At 32.6% G+C, this 20058-nt stretch overlaps 1 protein-coding gene across 3 annotated transcripts in view; it reads right to left on the bottom strand.

The window, feature by feature from the left end:
* Positions 1 to 20058, bottom strand: part of MRPL13 (mitochondrial ribosomal protein L13) — a 47393-nt gene that overhangs the window by 12565 nt on the left and 14770 nt on the right. For all 3 annotated transcript variants that reach the window (XM_031947150.1, XM_003760344.4, XM_031947151.1), the window contains 4 exons: positions 19052 to 19145; positions 16808 to 16868; positions 11639 to 11725; positions 6582 to 6703 (listed from right to left, as the gene is read on the bottom strand). In XM_031947150.1, the coding sequence (XP_031803010.1) occupies positions 6582 to 6703; positions 11639 to 11725; positions 16808 to 16868; positions 19052 to 19145 (364 nt within the window). The remainder of the gene's footprint in view (positions 1 to 6581; positions 6704 to 11638; positions 11726 to 16807; positions 16869 to 19051; positions 19146 to 20058) is intronic.

A 20058-nucleotide genomic window follows, 5' to 3' on the forward strand; every position in this document is an offset into this window, starting at 1 on the left:
TCATGCTTCTACCTGGGTACCATCACTTCCCTCTCTCCCTTTTACAGGTTCTTTTTGGGTATTATTTTCCCTCATTAGTTTGTGGGCTCTTTGAAAGTATGAACCACCTTTTGTTGCCTTTGTATTCCTAAGGCTTAGCAAAGTATCTGGAAAATAGCAGGTGCTTAATAAAAGGTTACTGATGGACTGACATAAAACTAAGAATCTCATTTAGGGTGCTTCTAATTCCCTAAAATTTGTCCCCACTAAAGTAGAACCTGAAACATTAATTTGGAGCCTCAGACAACATTGGCAAAAAGTGACCATTCCTAATGTTTTTGTTTTTCCTCCTAAATAATTGTTTATTCCTATTTTCTATAAATAGGAAATATTTCCTATTTATATTACCAATTACATTTTAATTTGGTTATGGCAGCACTTGGTAATATTCTTGGCAGCCTGCAGCCTGGCTTTGGGTTTGACACTTCTGATGTACAGTCTAAAGAATTAACAAAATAAATCAAAGCCTGATTTTTATCATTTTTCACAATGAAAATTTAACAATCAGATCTTTTGGGCCAGTAAGAACTAGCTCTAGCCCTGAGTTATCACCTATATTTCCCAATTCCTCTTTAGGTCACTAGCAATTTTAATTCTTGGGAGATTATGGTGTCCTAAGATTTTCAAAATGTGGGTTTTTGAGTTGGAGAGCAAATGAAACAGTTTAAAAATCAATGTCCTATGATGCATTGTTGGTGGAGTTGTGAACGAATCCAACCATTTTGGAGAGTAGTTTGGAACTATGCTCAAAAAGTCATCAAACTGTGCATACCCTTTGATCCAGCAGTGTTACTACTGGGATTATATCCCAAAGAGATTATAAAGAAGGGAAAGGGACCTGTATGTGCACGAATGTTTGTGGCAGCCCTTTTTGTAGTGGCTAGAAACTGGAAACTGAATGGATGTCCATCAGTTGGAGAATGGCTGAATAAATTGTGGTATATGAAAATTATGGAATATTACTGTTCTGTAAGAAATGACCAACAGGATGATTTCAGAAAGGCCTGGAGAGACTTACACGAATTGATGCTGAGTGAAATGAGCAGGACCAGGAGATCATTATATACTTCAACAACAATACTAGATGATGACCAGTTCTGATGGACCAGGCCATCCTCAGCAACGAGATCAACCAAATCATTTCCAATGGAGCAGTAATGAACTGAACCAGCTATGCCCAGAAAAAGAACTCTGGGAGATGACTAAAAACCATTACATTGAATTCCCAATCCCTATATTTATGCACACCTGCATTTTTGATTTCCTTCACAAGCTAATTGTACAATATTTCAGAGTCTGATTCTTTTTCTACAGCAAAATAACGTTTTGGTCAGGTATACTTATTGTGTATCTAATTTATATTTTAATATATTTAACATCTAATGGTCATCCTGCCATCTAGGGGAGGGGGTGAGGGGAGGTAAGAGGTGAAAAATTGGAACAAGAGGTTTGGCAATTGTTAATGCTGTAAAGTTACCCATGTATATATCCTGTAAATAAAAGGCTATTAAAAAAAAAAAAAATCAATGTCCTATTTCTCAAAAGCAATTCAGCATCCTATTCTATTCAGTTATAGGTACGTCATGATACATCTACTGTTCTTATCTCAGATATGTATTTCCATCAAAATACGTATTGATTTAAATTGCTTTGTTCAAAGCAAAAGATGAGTGAAGGGTAAGGACAAAAAAACACACATAAGAAAATATGGTTGAAAAGTAAAAAATGAGAGATATCAAGGCTCATAGAACACATAGAAGCTTGAAGCACATTCACTATGAATACTCTGACAACAGGCATGTTAAGTATAAAAAAAGTTACAAAAAGTAACTTTATTTATTTATTTATTTTATGGACAGGGAATTATTCATTAATAAAATAAGTCATTCCTGAAATACTCTGTTTAAAACTTATTAGGGCAAAGATCAAAATTAAATACAAAACTAGAATAAAAGTAGAAAACAAGCAAGTCAACTCCAAAATAACCTATTTAAATAAGTTACTAATGACAAAAAAATACGAAATGGATTGAGGAAAATAGACCAACATTAATTATAACCATTTTATAAAAAATTTAACCAATGTAAATCAGTAATCATAATAATATCTTAATAAGCTGGGTAGTTTTGGAGGAGAGATTCAACAAAAAGAGATGTACAGGAAAATCTATCCCTAAACAAGAAAGAGCACAGATTAATGTATTGGTGTGAGAAAGTCAATACAAATACAGAGCAGATAGGAGTGGAATATATAGCAGATAGGAAAGAGGAGAGTAGAAGGTAAGGTTAGAAAAGTGGCTTACAGTTTACAGAAAGTCTAGAATACCAAGATAAAGAGACTATGGTGATTTTATAAGCAATGTGGTACAGTAGCATATTGTCTCAGGATCTAAATTAGTGTTTCCAGGTCTACTTTATTGGGACAAATTTCAGGGAATTAAAATAGTCCCTAAACTAGATTTTATCTTAAAGCCAGATCCTTATACTAAAGCCAGTCAGTCGGTAACTATTATTTATATCTTCAATTTAGAAACAGAAAATCTGGATTCAAACCTAAGTTCTATCATTTACTCCTTGTGTGACTTCAGGCAAGACACTTCATATCTACTGGCTATGATGAAGTGGTTAGACTAAGTGGCTGTTAGGACTCTTACAGTCCTGGCCCTACAAGAAGTGAGACAATCAGAGCACTACATTTGCAATATTAAACTTTGGAAGAAATTTTAAACGACAAACTGGAAAGAGCAGAGACTGGAAGCTAAAAGACCAATGAAGAAGCAACTAAAATAGATCAAATAGAGGTGATTGGAGCCAAGACTAGGACAGTGGGATTGGAAAGATAAATAAGAAATTCGGCAGAGGAAGAATTGAGAGGATATAAAATACTGGAATTGTGGAGGAATGAGGATGCATAGTGAAAGAATAGAAAGAGATAAAGGTGGCTGAAGTTTCAAACATTTGGGACTGAGGGGATGGCATTATTTTTGAAAAGTTGTTTGAATAAGGGATTTTTTTTTTAAGAGAACATAAGATCAATTTTGTACAGGTTGCAATTCAGGGAGTTTATAATGTTATCTTGAAGGCAATTGGAGATGCAGGATTGGAAATGAAGCTAGAGGTAGGGATAATGGATTTGGGAGGTGTTTACATAGAAGTAATAAATGAAACCAGGAATTGAAATCCTCAAGAGAAATCATGTTTAATAAAAGGAAGAAGCATTGGTCAATATTCTACATTTAAGGGGCACAAGGAAGCAATTGCTGCTGTTCTTTTTGTCCTTTGTTTTCCAAAAGGATCAATGACACTAGGAAGGTGATGACTTGCACGTAAATTGGATTTCAGTTAAGCCAACTGTGCAAAGTCATTTGCTTCACTCCCTTCTCCAGAATCCCTGGAGTCCGGTGGCAGGCATAAACCAGCATGACTAGAGGTGGCCCTGCAGAAGGTAAGCGAAGGAACCAGAAAAAGGAAAAAAGAATAAGAATCAAGAAAGTAAAAGGAGATTCAGAAGAGCATAATGCCAGGAAGCTAAGGTAAGAGAGAAGAACATCAAACTACCCATTCCTGTGGAGAAGCACAGAAAGATAAGAACTAGAAAAAGACTAGTAGTTTTAGTGATGAGATCAACAGAAATGCTACAAAGAAATGCCTTTTAGTAGAGGCACATTTAAAAGAGAATTTCTTTTAATCTGAAGCAAGCATTTAATAGTTCATATTAAATAGGTCTGTCAGAGCAAGCATGCTAATTGTACTGCCTGCAGGCTGGCAAACTACAGTTGGCTGACTAGCAATCTCTTTTTGGCCAAAAAACTAAGAATGCTTTTTTTTTTTTTAAACATTTAAAAATAAAGTTCTATAACATTTAAAAATGTGAAAAAGTAATTCTTAGGTTGCCAGATTATGAGGATCACAGTTTATGGACCTCTGATATAGATCTAAAAAGTTCCCACAAATATGACAACATTGTATTGGGCACTAAAGTGATTCTATGAAAATATTTCCTTTACTAAAATCTACTAATGTTAAAATATGAGGTGGAGAAGACTAAAATTTTTCAGGCTATGCATAAATGCTGCAGGGCTTCAAGCTAAGGATCTAATTTAGGGATGACTCTAATTATCTAAAATGTGTTCCACTAAATTAGACCTAGAGATCTCTGACATGTAACTATATGACTATATGTGTGTTGAAAGGTTCACCATCATGTTGATAGTAGGGTGATGAATTTTTTGGTCAAGTTAATTATAAAAGACCATCTGCTAAATTACAGTAGGTTGATAAGATGCACTGAGAAGGGATTAATTTTCCAGATGAAATTACAGACTTATATGTGAAATTGAACATGAACTTTAACAAGGAAGAATAAGTAAGTTTTCATCTTGACAAAAGATCAGAAGAAACTGGAGTTTTCAATATATTCTCATTATACAATCCCACTTCTTTCCTTTGGGTGATATTTCTAACTTTTACCTAATTATACTATTTAAGCCAATGTACTTTTGAAACATTATAGTTTGTCTTCCTTTCAGCATGAATACCAAGCTACCCTGGTATTCAGTTCTAAATGACTAAAAGGAATCATCTGCAGAGTACTTTCGAGTTTTATTTAAAACCATAAAGGACTGTTTTCAATTTTTTGTAATTGAAGTACATTTTTCACAGATCTTTACAGAGGAAAAGGTCCAAAATAATTTGTCTCCTATCAGATTTTAGCTATGACTTGTTAATACCCATTGGTAAAGAATTTTTTGGAGAGTCCTCTTCAATCAACAGACAAAAACAGAAGAGTTCCTGACTGTAAGGAATTTATTGTCTTTCAAGGGAAATAACACATAAGCATATAAATAAAAACAAAGTATATAACCTACAAGGGAAATAAAAAGTGCTGAGGTACTAGCAATTGGAGAGAGTCATATGTTGGAGGAGGCAGCATTTGAACATAACTGTGTCACTTAGTCATTCTAAGAGGCAACAGTGATGATGGAATGAATTTCAGAACCAGGGACAGACAGCTTGTGAAGTCAAAGAAACTGGAGACCATTATTAAAAAACAATTTACATACAATTATCAAAACGAAGCAGTAAGAGGAACAGGAAGGAAATAAATACATATGTAGAGGGAGGAAATATATAAAATGAAATAATAATAATAATAGGATTACTTATGGTCATATGAACGTTGTGCTTTACAAATGATATTGCCTCTAGAGTTAAAGGATCTTGGTTTAAATCTTGTTTGTATGGAGCCAATGTGAAGGAACCTTTCCAGTTCAAGATGCATGATGCTCAATTATTTTCTTTACAATAACACTATGCAGAATGTAATGTTGCTTTGATTATTCCCATTAAAAAAATGAAAACAATGAGACAAAGAATTAAAGTGACTTGTCTATTCAACTAGCAAATCTCCAAGCTGGGATTTAAACCAGTGTCTGACACCATGTGCAGTGTTCTTTCCTCTGCACAAGACTCACTACTGACACAATCAAAGAATCACTAGGCCTTGATCCTTCTGGGACCAAGTGCTTAAAATCAGGACTGAAATACAAACAAGTTTGCATAACTTGGATGTTCTAAGAAATGTCTTAATTTTGCAAGAGAGGGCATTCTAAAAGCTGTTTTTAAACCAATACTTAGGTCCACAGAAATGAAAGTAAAAGTTACCTATACAACTATTTAAATTATTTGCATAACATCAAAAGTGTTACTTGGAAGAGTGTTGATTCAGGAAAAAAAAAAGAGAATTAATAAAATGATTTTCAGATAAAAAAAAATCTCCTTTGGAAAAGATGCTGCCTTAGAATATTTAGGGCAAAAAAGGCAATTATGTACTATATTTTATTAATCACACAAAAAAGAATAGAAAAACAGGAACAACTTTTTATATTGAAGAAATTATCTTAAATGTCTCGATTTTGGGGTTTTGTTTTAATTGTTGTTACTTAAAAGCAGTATATTTTACTACAACTAGCACATATCTACCTTAGACAAAGCAATGCAATAATGACAGTTAATATTTTATGAGCCCTTTCTGGTTTACAAAGTACTAGACATATTAAGTATTAAGGATGCAAAGATGTATCCTCACAAATGAGTTTGCAGGGCAAGACATAAAATGATAAATAGCTTACTTTACTCTGAATTAAGTGCCAAATAGTCCAATAAAATTACAATTATAAAAAATCTTGTTGGTCACTCTTAGCCATTTGAATGTTGAGATTATTAACTGAAGAGTTCACATAAGAAAAATAAAAATACATTATGCTTTAAAGTGACCAGCAACAGAAGGACCAATAGTCCTTCACTTAATCAGCTGAAGGGAAAGACATTTGTTCTTTTAACTCATATTTTTAAAGCACTTGCTGGAAGCAAATAATAGTTTTAGATGTTGTGTAAAGAATAGAAATAAATAAAATTTACTATTTTAATCATGAGGTTTTAATAAAATTCCTTGGTCTTAAGGAAATTATCACTTAATGAAAGTTTATGGAACAAACTAAATTTAGATTAAAGAGTAATAAAATAATAATAATTGAGACTTACAGATTCCATAATCTTGGGAAAGCATCAATTTCTTCTTGGGTATATTCATCTAGTCTTTTAGGTATTTTTCGTGGCTGAGGAAGCTCTTCTACTATATTCTTAAGTATATCTTCTGGAATCTCCTACAATTGAGATTAATTTTTTTCATTTTAGGCAATTAAAAAAACCCTTCTTAAAATCTTTTATTATTAACAAAATGAATCCTGTGAAGTTATGGAAGAAGCTGTGGGAGGAGATCCTCCCCTGCCTTTATCATCCTATCTTATCCAAAAATGGAGTGTCCAGGGACATAGAACTTTGCAGTGACAGAGAGAGTGAAAGAAGTAGTGATGGAGGGAAAGAAGACAGAGGAGGAAAGGAAGGAAGGAAGGAGGAAAAGACAAGAGGAAGAAAAGAGAAACGTGACATAATAAACTGTATCAAATGAAGATCTGTCTATAATAAAAAAAAAATCTCTTAACAGTTATCCAACATTGGAATAGGCTGCCTTTTCATTTTTGTAGAAGGTCTTAAAGCAAATTCTGAATGATTATTTTTTAATACACTGTAGGGGGGGAAATTGCTGTTCAAGTAGAGGGTTAGATTAGGTGGCCTACAAGATCTCTTTCAATTCTAAGATTCTCTAATTTAGTAAAGGGATAAATGTTCTGATTTTTCAAAAAATAGGAAAATAGAGTCTTCAAATTATGACCTAGTGAATTTAGTTTCAATTCCTTGCAAAATGCTACCAAATGTCAATCACTTTGTGAGCGTTTTGAAAGTAAATGTTAATCACTTAGAACTAGTATAGCTTCATAAACAAATCATGCAGACTAACCTTATTTCTACTGTGCAGTTGGATTGTACAATGAGCTTATTGAACTATCAAGTATGGATATATAACTATATGATAATTTGATTTATAGTTAATATGCTAGTAATCAAAAATATTTGTTCTTGAAGAAAGATTTGGATGGCTCAGATTTCTTAAAGGAGCTTTAAAAAACATCTTTCACAGAACTATTAAGACAGACATAAGAAGAACAGGGAGTTTTCAAAAAGTAAGTTATCAATAACTATGAAAAATGTTTCAAATCACTAATAGAGAAATACAAATTTAAGGAACTCAAAGGTTCTACTTCACCCCCCATCAGACTAAGATGACAAAAGAGAAAAATGACATGTTGGAGAGACTACAAGAAAATAGGCACACTACTGTATAGCTGGTAGATATGGGAATTGATAAGTCATCCTGGAAAGTAATTTGGAATTATTCACAAAAACTGTGCATATTCTTTAAACTAGCTACGCCACTATTTGGCTCATGTTCCAAATAGATCAAAGAAAGAGGGAAAAGGCCCTATGAGTAGCAAAATATTTATAGTAGCAAAAAATTGGGAACCAAAGGAATTCCCATCGACTGGGGTATAGATAAACAAACTATGGTATAGAGTGGAATATCATTGTACCATAAGAAATGAGAAAATGAACAGTCTCGGGGAAAACTGGGAAGACTTCTCTAATTTGATACTGCAAAGTGAGCAGATATATAACGATTTACACAATGAGAGAAAAATAATTTAAAAAGATACTGAAATCTGATTAATAAGTGAATCATGAGTTCACAGGACTGAAGCCATATCATGCCAATCTCCAACTTGAGAGGGTGATGAACATAAAATTCAGAATGAGATATACAAATTTTGACATAGCTAATATGAGCATTTGTTTTGATAAACTATGTCTACTTTTTATTTGTTTTAAATGATTTGGACAGGAGCAATGCGATTGAGAGAGATAAAGAATACACATAAAATTTTTTTTTTTAAAGGAGGTATAAAATGTAGACTGCCTATAAGTTTTATGTTGAGATATCAGGGGAAACTGCCAATAGATTAAATCTTTGAGAAATGGGGCATGAGTACTGATTATAAAGGCACAAGTAGTAGCATACTTATAATTCCTATTTCTGGGGAAGCTAAGGCTGATGGATTACTTGAATACATAAGTTCTAAACTTCTGTGGGTTAAAGACAAATGAGGATCTTCCCTAAATTTGGCAACAATATGACAAGCCCTAGGCAGTGGGGAAGTGGAGAAGTGGAAGGAGTAAAGGTAGATCAAGATTCCTAAGTAGTGAATTGGTCTAGTGTTAGAAAAAGAGAGCAAGTCAAAGCTTCCATGTTGATCAGTAGTGGGACTGGATCTACAAATAGTTGCTTGTTTTTTGATAGTTCTCTCATATAAGAAAGTCCTTCTGCTGATCCTTGCTTTCTACAGCTGGGCCCAGAGTAGTCCTACTCCCCCCCAAGCAAATTCTACTCCCCCAGTGTCAGTGTGGCTGTCAATTAGTTAAGTCCTTGTTTGGGTAACCGATGTATGTCTATAGGCTAGTCAAAGATTTGGAAAGAATAATCCCTTAATGAGCATGGATTCTGAGAATAACACGTAAAACAATGGGAATCAGTTCAAAGCAAAACTTTATTACAAGAAGAGAAATGAGGAAAAAGGGATGCAACTCGGGCATATTCACTAACAGAATATAACATATTTAAGAGTAGTATTGCATTAGGGAACAAAGAGACATACTTCTTTATAGCAGGAAGGTGTGCTCCAGCTACAGGGGTGAGTGTGTTACAAAGTACCCTTTTGAAACTAGAATTCTTATATCTTTATTTTGGAGGTGGCTGATTTACGTGTCAGGTCAAAATATTACAACAAAACATTTATTATCAGGAAGAAAAACAAGCTGGTTGTAGACAAGATATTATTTGGGGGACACAGTTGTACTAATCTTTGAAAAATTTTACTGTCAGTATTCTTCCATGAGTATGTTCTGTAAGCTTACAGTGGTCTCAAGACTATCAGCTTAATCTTATAACACTGCTCTCCTTCTAATCATGGAAAGAGAAGGAGAATTAATATCAAAAAAGGCAAAAAAAAAAAAAATAAAATAAAATAAAACAAAGAAATCCCCACCTCTTCAACCTGTGAGAGTTCCTCAGCTTGGTTTTCCACTTTATCACTCACTTCAACCATTCTGACTGACAGGTAGAGCCATGAATTCCAAATTTCCATTCACAGAGGGAACTTATTTCAGAGCATCTCATTTCTCATCAGGCTGTTCTATTTTGGTATACACCTGACTTCTTCACCAGACTTCAAGGGGTAATCATTCCCCATTCCCTTTTTAGTTGTCTTTTGTGTGTTTCTTCCCCCATTAGACCATAAGCTTTTTGAGGCAGAAACTGGTTTCTTTTTTTTCTTATTAGCATCACCAGCACTTAGCAGTGTCTTGGCACATAGTAAGTACTTAATGAATGTTAACTATTTTAGACCACTATGTGCTGGCACTGTGCTAAGTAACAGAATATAAAGAATTAAATGATGTGACTTACAAGTAACATAAAAAAGTGATTGTTCCTTTACTTTAGAAAGCACAAAAATACTTTCAAGCTATTCTATTCAGGCGCTATTCTGTGCCCTAGTAGGTAGATCCACAATGGAGGAACCATTAAAAGATTTCTTCTAAAAGTATAAGGAGACGAATAAAAGTGAATATAAGTCTCTGAGGAGGAATAGACTTTGAAACATGAAGGATTAAATTTTACAACACTTCACTTACAGGTAAATCAGATTTTTTGTAGGACTAAACTGTAAATTACAAGAGCACATTAAAGGAAAGGAGGGAGGCAGAAGGGAAATGTGTGATGAACCTAATTTGGTCAATGGTACAAACAATGAAGGGGAAATAACTCCTCTATCTGTCAGAAAAAGGGAACTGTGAAATAATGTGATGGCAAAGGGAGGGATTTAAACAATAAGTAAAAAAGGAAATCTTGATACAGGAGAGGGAGAGAGAGAGAGAGAGAGAGAGAGAGAGAGAGAGAGAGAAAGAGAGTGAGTGTGTGAGAGTGTGGTACCAATGAAGAACATGTCTATGGAATAAGAGGAGAGATGTTCTAATGCAGAAAATGGAAACTTTGTATGGTACTTAGAAAGACTACTACCTCTGAGAGATTGTGGGAGGTGTGTGGAGCAAGAGAGGTGATTCTTGGCAAATGGAGGAAAAAAAACATGGGAGTAATGAACTGTACAATCAGAAGCATAAAAAAATTTCTACTACAGGACAATATTTTTGTCCTATTTGTTGAGGGAATAAATACTTTTAAGGCATAACAGAAAAAAAAACAAAAAAGGAGGGAGGAAAGGTGATGAATTATATATAAGGTATAAAAACTGTTTAGAAATGGAAACTTAAAAAAAGGTACCTTACAAGCTTTAATTCCATGGAGAATACAGAATCTAAAAATGAGTAAGAGGACCATTAATCAAAAATAAAGGTCTAGGATAGAAAGGTTAAGAGAATTAATGAGGAGAATAAGGGAAATAAACTCCTTTTTGAAAAAGAACACAGAAACAAGAAAAATATCTAGCAAATATATGAAATTAAAAGGAAAGAAAAGAAGGGTGAAACTGAATAAGTAGATGAAAGGAAGAAAAAAAAAAGAGAGGTTAATAAGAGAAACTCAAAAACAAAAGGACCTGTTGAAATAATTACCTTAAGGTAGGATAAGTAAAAAAAAAAAAAAAAAAAATTGAAGAGAAAAAATCTTGACTATAGAAGAGGAACCAAAAAAGCCTAAATCAGAAAAACAAAACAAAAAAACTCCAAATCAATCCAATAGTGAATGGATTAAACAATTAAAATTCAAACAAAATTCAACAATCTATTGCTTACAACAACAACAACAACAACCCTAAAAAACAAAGATATATAAAGAATAAAAATGAGGGGCTAAAACAAAATATTAGATGACGCTGCAATTATGCTATCAGATGCAGCAAAACCAAAAATTCACTATGTAAAAAATATAAACAAGGAAATTATATTACACTAAAATGAACCACAAATGACAAAATAATATCAAGTGTTAAACTTACATAGGAACCATTTTTAAACAACTAATAAGCTGATTTAGAAGATTACTGAAAGCAGGTGTATGGATTTACATGACTGAGAAAGACAATGAAAAATATAATTGAGAAAATAAATGGTCATTGAAAACTAAGACTTACTTCATCTGGAAAAAGATGTAACCTTTGCATCATGGTTCTTCTGTGGAGGTTCTTTGGTAACATTCCATAAATAGCTAGTTTTACAATCTGAAAAAACAAACATAAAAAGATAGATCACAATGTGGTTAAATAAGCAGAATGTGGTTTGAGGTTGAGAGACAAAGCAGGAATGACATATGATATGGCATCATTAATATGAGAATGAGAAAAGGGAACAGGTACAGAGGAAACTTCAGAAAAGAGGTTGGGGATACTTGTGGTATTACTGTTTTGTGTTGAGCTAAATTTATTTCATTTATTTTGAAATGATTAGAAGAAGAAGGGAAAAACACAAAGGAAAGATTTAAAATTGCAAAGGTTTTTTGCAATTCTTTCTTGAACCATACTACCCAATATCAAAAGTATTCATAAGGCTAATGATACTAACACTTTACACTGATAGAGTGTTTTAAAATCTACAAAGCACTTAACCTACATTATTTATTTGATTTCCAAAACAATTTGCTAAAGTAAGTGCTATAATTATTCTCAGTCTAGAGATTAAGCAAATAAAACTGGGAAAGAATAAACAATTTGATCAGTTACGCAGCCGGTATCCTGGCTAGGACTTGAAACAAGGTACCCTTCATTTCAAATCAAGCTGTAATATAAATTAGATTAAAGGGTCTGGGTCTTGAGCTTTGGAAGTTCAAGTGACTATGATATAAAATTCTTCATAGGCCTTGTGATTCCATAAAACATGTTGGAATTTTAATATCTATAAGATGAAAAGCAGAAAGTTCACATGATGCAATAGTTCTCCTTGGGCAACAGCTCTAAATATTTTTGTTCACTTACTACATTTGCAAGACAATGGACTAAAAAGACAAGTCAAACTAAGTGTCACTTCTCACTGAATGAAAAAGAAATTAAAAATTAAAAGGAAAAATGAAGTTTCTTTGAGGAGATACTATTGAGAAATACCATAAACTAATCATAAATTCATATTTAAAACCAAAAGCATATACAACAAAATTTTGAACATATTAATTTTAAAATGTCATTTTCCCCCAAGGACCCTCAGAGAGACCTTTGAGAGCCACTGCCCTTTAAAGCAGGCTATCTTAAACTTTTTCCACTTGTGATCCCTTTTCACCTGAGAGAATTTTACATGACCTTGTATATAGGTATGTAAAATAGATAATACAAATCAAACATTTACTGATGTCATAAAGAAATTTATTTTAAAACAATTCTTTGATAGAAATAGAATTTTATTATTTATTAAAAGTGAAATTAAATGTACATATTAATGAGATGGTTATGCTTGTTAATTTTTTATATTAAGAATAAAGTCTTGGCAGAGTATCTGATATCTTTTAATGTTGCCAAATTTTTCAAGACTTCTATATTTCATTATATGGTGACCTACAATTTAAGAAATTTTGCTTTAAAATATACTTATTCCTACATTATTTAACTTCATTTAAATTCTTAATTCTAGAATATTATTAATTATGCCAATAATGTAAAGGATCTATAATATCATTAACACGGATGCTTAACTCCACTGATGCAGGTCACAATCTATTTCTGATACTTTTTCATATCCTTCTATAAGTTTACCACAAAATCCACTTAATATGCTGAAAGTCTTTCCTGAATTCTCTATATTTTATTATCTATATATATAGATGTAATTATCTATATATATCTATATTTTAGAAAGATAATAATGAATATCTAGGAACTGACCTACCAAAGCACACAAAAGACTGGCATAGATTGAGTTATGAAGTGCTTCTTAAAGAAAAATCCAAATAACTGCAGAGCTATTTTCAGTTCTCATGTCTAGGTCATGCCAGTATAATAAAAATAATGTTTTGTTTTTTTTTTTTTTTTTCAGTTATATCCATCTCCTCATGACCCCATTTGGAGTTTTCTTGACAAAGTTACTGAAGTGGTTTGCTATCTCCTCAAGTTTATTTTATAGATAAGGAAACTGAGACATTTTGCAAGTTCATTTACTAGTTGAAAACAAGAATCACTATAGCAAACCAAATATAACAAACGACATAGTCTACATTGCCATCATGGAGTAAAGCAGAAAGCCATGGATCTTCATCACTAGCCAAAACAGAAGTTCTTCTTCTGGGATGAAAATATCCCTTATCTATATTTATATTTATATAGATATATTGGAGTTTTCATGCCTCAAATAGACTTTTTAACAGGGAGAAGCATCAAGTCCCAAGTTGTATATCATCACAATCAGTGAAAAATAAAATAAGCATCAAAAGCCCCAAAATATCCCAGGCACCCCCTCTCTGCCAAAAACAACCTCAAACAAGCAATAAGTACAGTGGAATCTTACATTCTTTACAGCTTTCAGTCATTTGCATGACTTTCCACCATGTCTCATCTAGACTTATCACCTTGAAATATCCCTCCACCATGCACTGTGCCTTACACATGATAGGCACTTAAACACTTGCTGACTGATTTGACTAATCATGTTGGCATCCTATTCCCCTTGGCAAATTTCTTCTCTGAGGCTTCCATTTTGGGGACTGGCCCAGGCTAGCCATGCTTCACCTCCTTGAATTCAGTTGCTTGTTATGAATCAACATGTAAACAAAACAGAAGCTATAATCTTTAAAGAATATTTTCTGACAGAAAATGACTTATTTAAATTTTTTTCCTTTCTTTCCCCCCAAAATTGGCAAATAAACTATGGAAAAATTTTAATAAGATTCTTTTAAAAATTAGATTATATTTTTGTGTTTCCTGAAGGAAATTAAAGTTCTTAAAAACTTTTCTTTTTAAAACTACAATCTGATTATTCACTCATGCTTTTAAAAATACAGAATTCCTAAGTTCCTCCTTGTTGCCAAATTATAAGATTTTACTAGTGTAATTGTCTAGTCCAGGGGTCCTCAAACTACGGCCAGACCAGATGTGGCAGCTGAGGACGATTATTCCCCTCACCCAGGGCTATGAAGTTTCTTTATTTAAAGGTCCACAAAACAAAGTTTTTGTTTTTACTATAGTCTAGCCCTCCAATTGTCTGAGGGACAATGAACTGGCCCCCTATTTAAAAAGTTTGAGGACCCCTGGTCTAGTCTGTCTTGTTATACAAGAATAACTGTCTATAGATAATCAGAATAAATAGCACTCCTTTATGTGTTGTGGTGGTCAAACACTATAGGCTTGATACCATTAAAGTACTCTTGACAATATTGAATGTTTCCTCTATGTCACTTCATCTATCTGAATTTCAGTTTCTTCATCTGCAAAATCCAGATAATATCTGCACTATACCTCCCCCATCAGGCTATTATGAGAAAAATTATTTTTACACTTTAAATTACTATATGTGAGTTACCCCTTTTTTAAAAATTCAAACTATCTTTCCATTTTTATTTGAGCTTTGTCTTAGTAACTAAAATAACAAAAAGCATAATGAAAACCATTTGAGAATAAACAAATATATAAGTTCCATTAAGCTTCTGAATGCACACTGATGCTTATCAGAACTAGCATAAAGAAAAATGGTGGTTTTTTTTTGGGGGGGAGTAGAAAAAAATTCTCATTATTAAAAGAATCTTAATTACTTCTTATTACTATGAAAAGCAAACAACATACACTTGACAGCTGAACTGAACTACATTTGGTGATAAGATAGATACTCAGTAATTCTTGAAATCATGGAAATTACTTACATTCTCCTATGAACAGACTTAAACACATATATTCAAGTAAATGGATACATACAACTTATTATTTATTAACTAAGGGAGTCCGAAAAAGTTTCATGGGGGAGGTGGCACCATGAGCCTATTTTAGGGAACATCATGTTGAGCTCAAACTAGGTTAAGTGATTTGCTCTTAGGAATATGGCTAATATGTGCCAAAACTATGAATCTAGACACTTCTGACCTTAAAGTCAATGTTGTACTATGTCCTGGTGATTAGTTGTAAAGTAAAAATAGAATAAATATTTTCTAAGATCTATTCCAGCTTCAAAATTCTATCATTCTGAGAAAAAAAAAATGGAAGTAAATAATTTTACTCTGCTACTGATTTAGAAATTATCTCACCAATGCTACTTTTCATCCATTAACACTCTGAATCCAAAGCAGCATAATGTAGTAGCTAGAAAGCTGGCCTAGGGGTCAGGAAAATTCTTATTAGCTGTGTGACCATGGGCAAATCACAAGCATATATTGTTCCAGAAATTCTCAAAGAGTAGAAGGCATAGAAAAGATCCTGATTTTATTAATCTCAGGAGGCAATTTCTGAAACATTTTCTAAGACTGTTGCAAACATTTTATAGTTCTTTGTTGTAAAAAAAAAAAAAAAGTCTTAAGAATTTGGCAAAGTATCACTGATTGATTCTAAAAGCTGAATTACGGAGTTTCTGAGTAACATAATTTAGTCGACAGCGTGCTGAATTTGGAGCAAAGCTAGCCACTTTTGACTTACAATCTGTGTGACCTTGGGAAAGTGATTTAACTTCTCTTATTTTTCTTCATGTGTAAAATGAAGGAGATGATTTAATTTCTAAGGTCTCTTCCAATTCTAAAGTTTATGATCTTAAAATCAGAGTAAGAAAATACTGCCTCCTAGTGTATAATTTTGAAAAAAAATTAAAATATCAAAAAACTTGAGATGCATGATTTATAAAACATCAAAGAGAACGTGTACTTTGATCTAACAGTTCTAGTTTGTGATCAAGCAGGTATGTTTCCAAAGGTCTTTTTCATTTAAAAACTTTTGCTTTTGGGCAACTAATTTAAATCTATTAATCTTCCAAAAATAGGGCATTTACTCTGGCATTCAATAGTCTAATAATACGCACCAAGAATATAACACATTTTTCAAAATAAGAACAAACATTTCTGACCTGCTTGTTATTTCAAAATTATCAACTTCACTTTAGAGGTGGGAAAATTAAGGCTCAGAGAGAAAGTAACTTGCTCAAGTCAAATGGCAAGCTGACACTTTAATCAGTCTTCTTTCCATTGTGCCAAAATGCTGCCTCTCTTACAAATTATACCTTTTAAAATCAGTGTAGTTTATTTGAAAGAGATAAAAATAAGAAAATGTCTATTAGGGAAAGAAGTGACAATTCTGTTTTTAGAATATATTTTTTCCAAATGATATATTTGAAAAGAATGTTAGACTTACTGCCACTGGATCCCGTTGGTGAAGCTGAGCTGCTGTAACTTGTCTGAAACCACCTGGGTAGCTATTAAATAAATAAAGGTTTTTAAACAAGGAGGGAAGATGATATTTCTACACACTATTTTCACAAATGAATGCCATTTTATATTATATAAGAAAAATCATTATTCCTAAAATGGTTATTCTGAAAATGTCTCAACTGCCAGGCATTTGGAATATTTCTATAACTGCTATTACTTTATATAGAACAATTGTAGTCCTTAGAAATTTCAGAGGCATAATTGTATCACAGTGCCTCAACTATAATGTAATGCACATGGGATGTAATTTAAGCTTATATTGTATTCATAATTGAACAGTGTTGCACTTTTGTTATCTGATCATTTCAATTTAAAATGGTAAGTTGGCCAAACCTATTTGCCATTGTAAAACTGACTGTGAATTACTTAAGTCCACCATTTTTGAATTTTTCTTGGTGTCTGGGAAATAGGTTTAGTGGCAAAAAGTCACCAGAGTACTGCTATTCAAAAGACACATTGAGTGTGATAAAATTTGGTTGACTTATTTAAGCTTTCTGTGATTATAAGTGAAGGTACTTTGAAAGTTACAAAATACCATGCAAATGTAACCATTATTCTATAGAGATAAGCAGGCCAGTCAAATGATTTTTAAAAATACTTTAAAAAAACCAAGTTTAACATGCTAAAGGATCACTGTAAATCTCTTTGGCTGATTTAAATGCCATGATACTTCTAGTCTTCACTCTAGCTGGTAATTTTATTTCTTGTCCTTTCCCCCCATGTACAAAATGTTTTAGCTTTCACCTAGAATGATTTTTTTTCTTTTAAAATCATAACCAAAGAAGAAGAGAATTGCCTTTGTTACCTACATATCTTTATTGAATGTTCTAAAGTGACCTTTCTGGATGGGGGGGTACAGAAAGTGATGACTAGAAAGCATCACGTAGGCAACCAGCATTATGTCTCTGGGGTTTAAACTGTCAGCAGTGTTTATGACCCAGGTCTACCTTTTTAGACATTTTAAGGAGGAGAATGAAAATCTGTACAGAAGTATAACTGGAAATAATATTGGGGGAGGTCTTTTTTTCTTATTTTACTGTTTCAAAAGTTTTAAAAAATAAACTACTTTGATATTTCTAATGTGTTTGTAATTTTTTGATGCCTTAAAACATCAAGTAACCCTTGAAATCTATAGATACTAAATAGAATTTTGTTTTGAAACAAATAATTGTCTTAAAAGTAAAACTGAAAAAGTTATTACAAAAGTCCAGCGCTTTTCTCCTATATAAGAGAGCTTCAAGGCACACAGTAGATTATTCTGAACTATAGTTAATTCTTTGCATTATCATAGAGCATAAAAATATGCAGCTGTTATTTCTGACAGAATAACTATAATGATACTTTGCATCAACATGGAGATTTAATTTGGTCACGATCTTGTTATCCTGTTTGCTTTGTTTGTATGTATTATCTTCTTAATGACTTTTATAAATTTCTTGGTTAACATCATTGACCAGTAGAAACAAGTGAGGTACAGAACTGAAATGTGTTAAAGATGAATGTTTATTCAGTTCAGTTCAGTAAGACCTCCCAGATCTGGTTCAATGTACCAAAATTGTCAAAAGGAAATGGAGTCCAGGCCTGCACAAGATCTCCAGGAAAGAGACAGATAAACAGGATGTAGACAATAAGGTTTGTTTTCAATGAGCTAGAGACACTATGTAGGAAAAATACTGATGAATTTTGTGTGGCAGAGTTAGAATAGAAACCATTTTAGTATGAAAGATGGTTTTGATAATAAAAATAAAAAGGCACTATAGAGTTGTAGAGTTCAGTATAATAGTGAAAGACACAGTCAAACTCTTCTCCAAGGAGCGTTGTTGTATTTAAATTGAGGGTAATAAACATAAAGTTGGAATGCTGACTAGGAAATCAGAATCACTTAGGTAAGAAAAGATGATCACCTAGTTCCGATTCATGCTAAAGGCTGTCTTGTTAAAGTAAAAATTACAACCAGCATCATTTTTATATATCATGACTAAAAGTAAAAGTTGCATGCAGTCAAATTAAGAATGATTTAGAAAGTAGTTCCTTCTTAAAAACAAGCTTTTTAAAAGGTACTTTTAAAAATTTATTAATAATGCTATTAATCTTAAAGAGCAATAAGTAGCAGGTCCACATCATACTTATTTATTAACTGCATTCATATTGTCATCTTTTAACTTACCCAGTGTGAGAAGAGTATACTTTTTGTTCCCATTTATTCCCAGAAAATGCAATATGCCTTGTGTTCTTTATGACAACATGATCCCCACACTTACCTAGAATAAAAAGAATTCAAATTTGAAAAAGTCTAAAAAAATTCAAATTCTGAGGCAAAAAAAGAATTATTAATAAAATTCATTAAATTATCAAAGAATCACAAGATGACACAATGCAAATAATAGGGAATTATCAATCTCTTGCAGCAGATTTTTATACAATGATAATAGGAAAATTTTTTGAACTAAACCTTTAGAAAGATACAGGGGGATGTTACAAGCTGCTTAAGAGCATTTCATTTTCTGTTTTTGTAATCAATCTCAAGTGTTTCACAGAGGATACAGCACACAGCAGGTGTTTAATACATGCTTGTTAATTGCTTCCAAATCCAAGAGTCTATATTACAGTAGTGATTGGGAATATCACCTATCTATTCAACTGCCGGAATTTGACAATTTTAATCTTCAATCAAGATAGCTGAAGCTAGAATAGTAAATGTTATTTAGAACCTGATTTTGACCAAATATCTTCTTTTGGTTGTTGAAGTATAAAAGACTAGAATCTTGGGAGTAAATGACTGCCATTTAGAGTTGATGACAGACGACATCTAATCCTTTCTCTTTATGTGAAGCAAGATTCCCTCCTACAACATCTCTATCAAATGATCATTCAGGTTCTTCCTAAAATGTCCAGTATTGGAAAAGTTGTTAGGTAGTAATATAACCCATTCTGTTCTCAACTCTTTTAGTTCCAATCTCTGGGATCAAGTATAGTAAAAACAAAAATGTTTTTCACAACAATCCTTCAAATAGTTGGAAGACAGTGATCATGTATCTACAACTTTCTCTTTTTTATGTTAAATATTTCCAGTGGGTTTTTTTAAAAATAATTCTAAATCCCTTTTCTCTTAGCCAAACCCTTAGGACACTATTTGCACTGATTAACTCCACTTCCAATCTTATTCAGTTCTCA

Source organism: Sarcophilus harrisii, chromosome 1, assembly GCF_902635505.1.
Source record: "Sarcophilus harrisii chromosome 1, mSarHar1.11, whole genome shotgun sequence".
Lineage (NCBI taxonomy): Eukaryota > Metazoa > Chordata > Mammalia > Dasyuromorphia > Dasyuridae > Sarcophilus > Sarcophilus harrisii.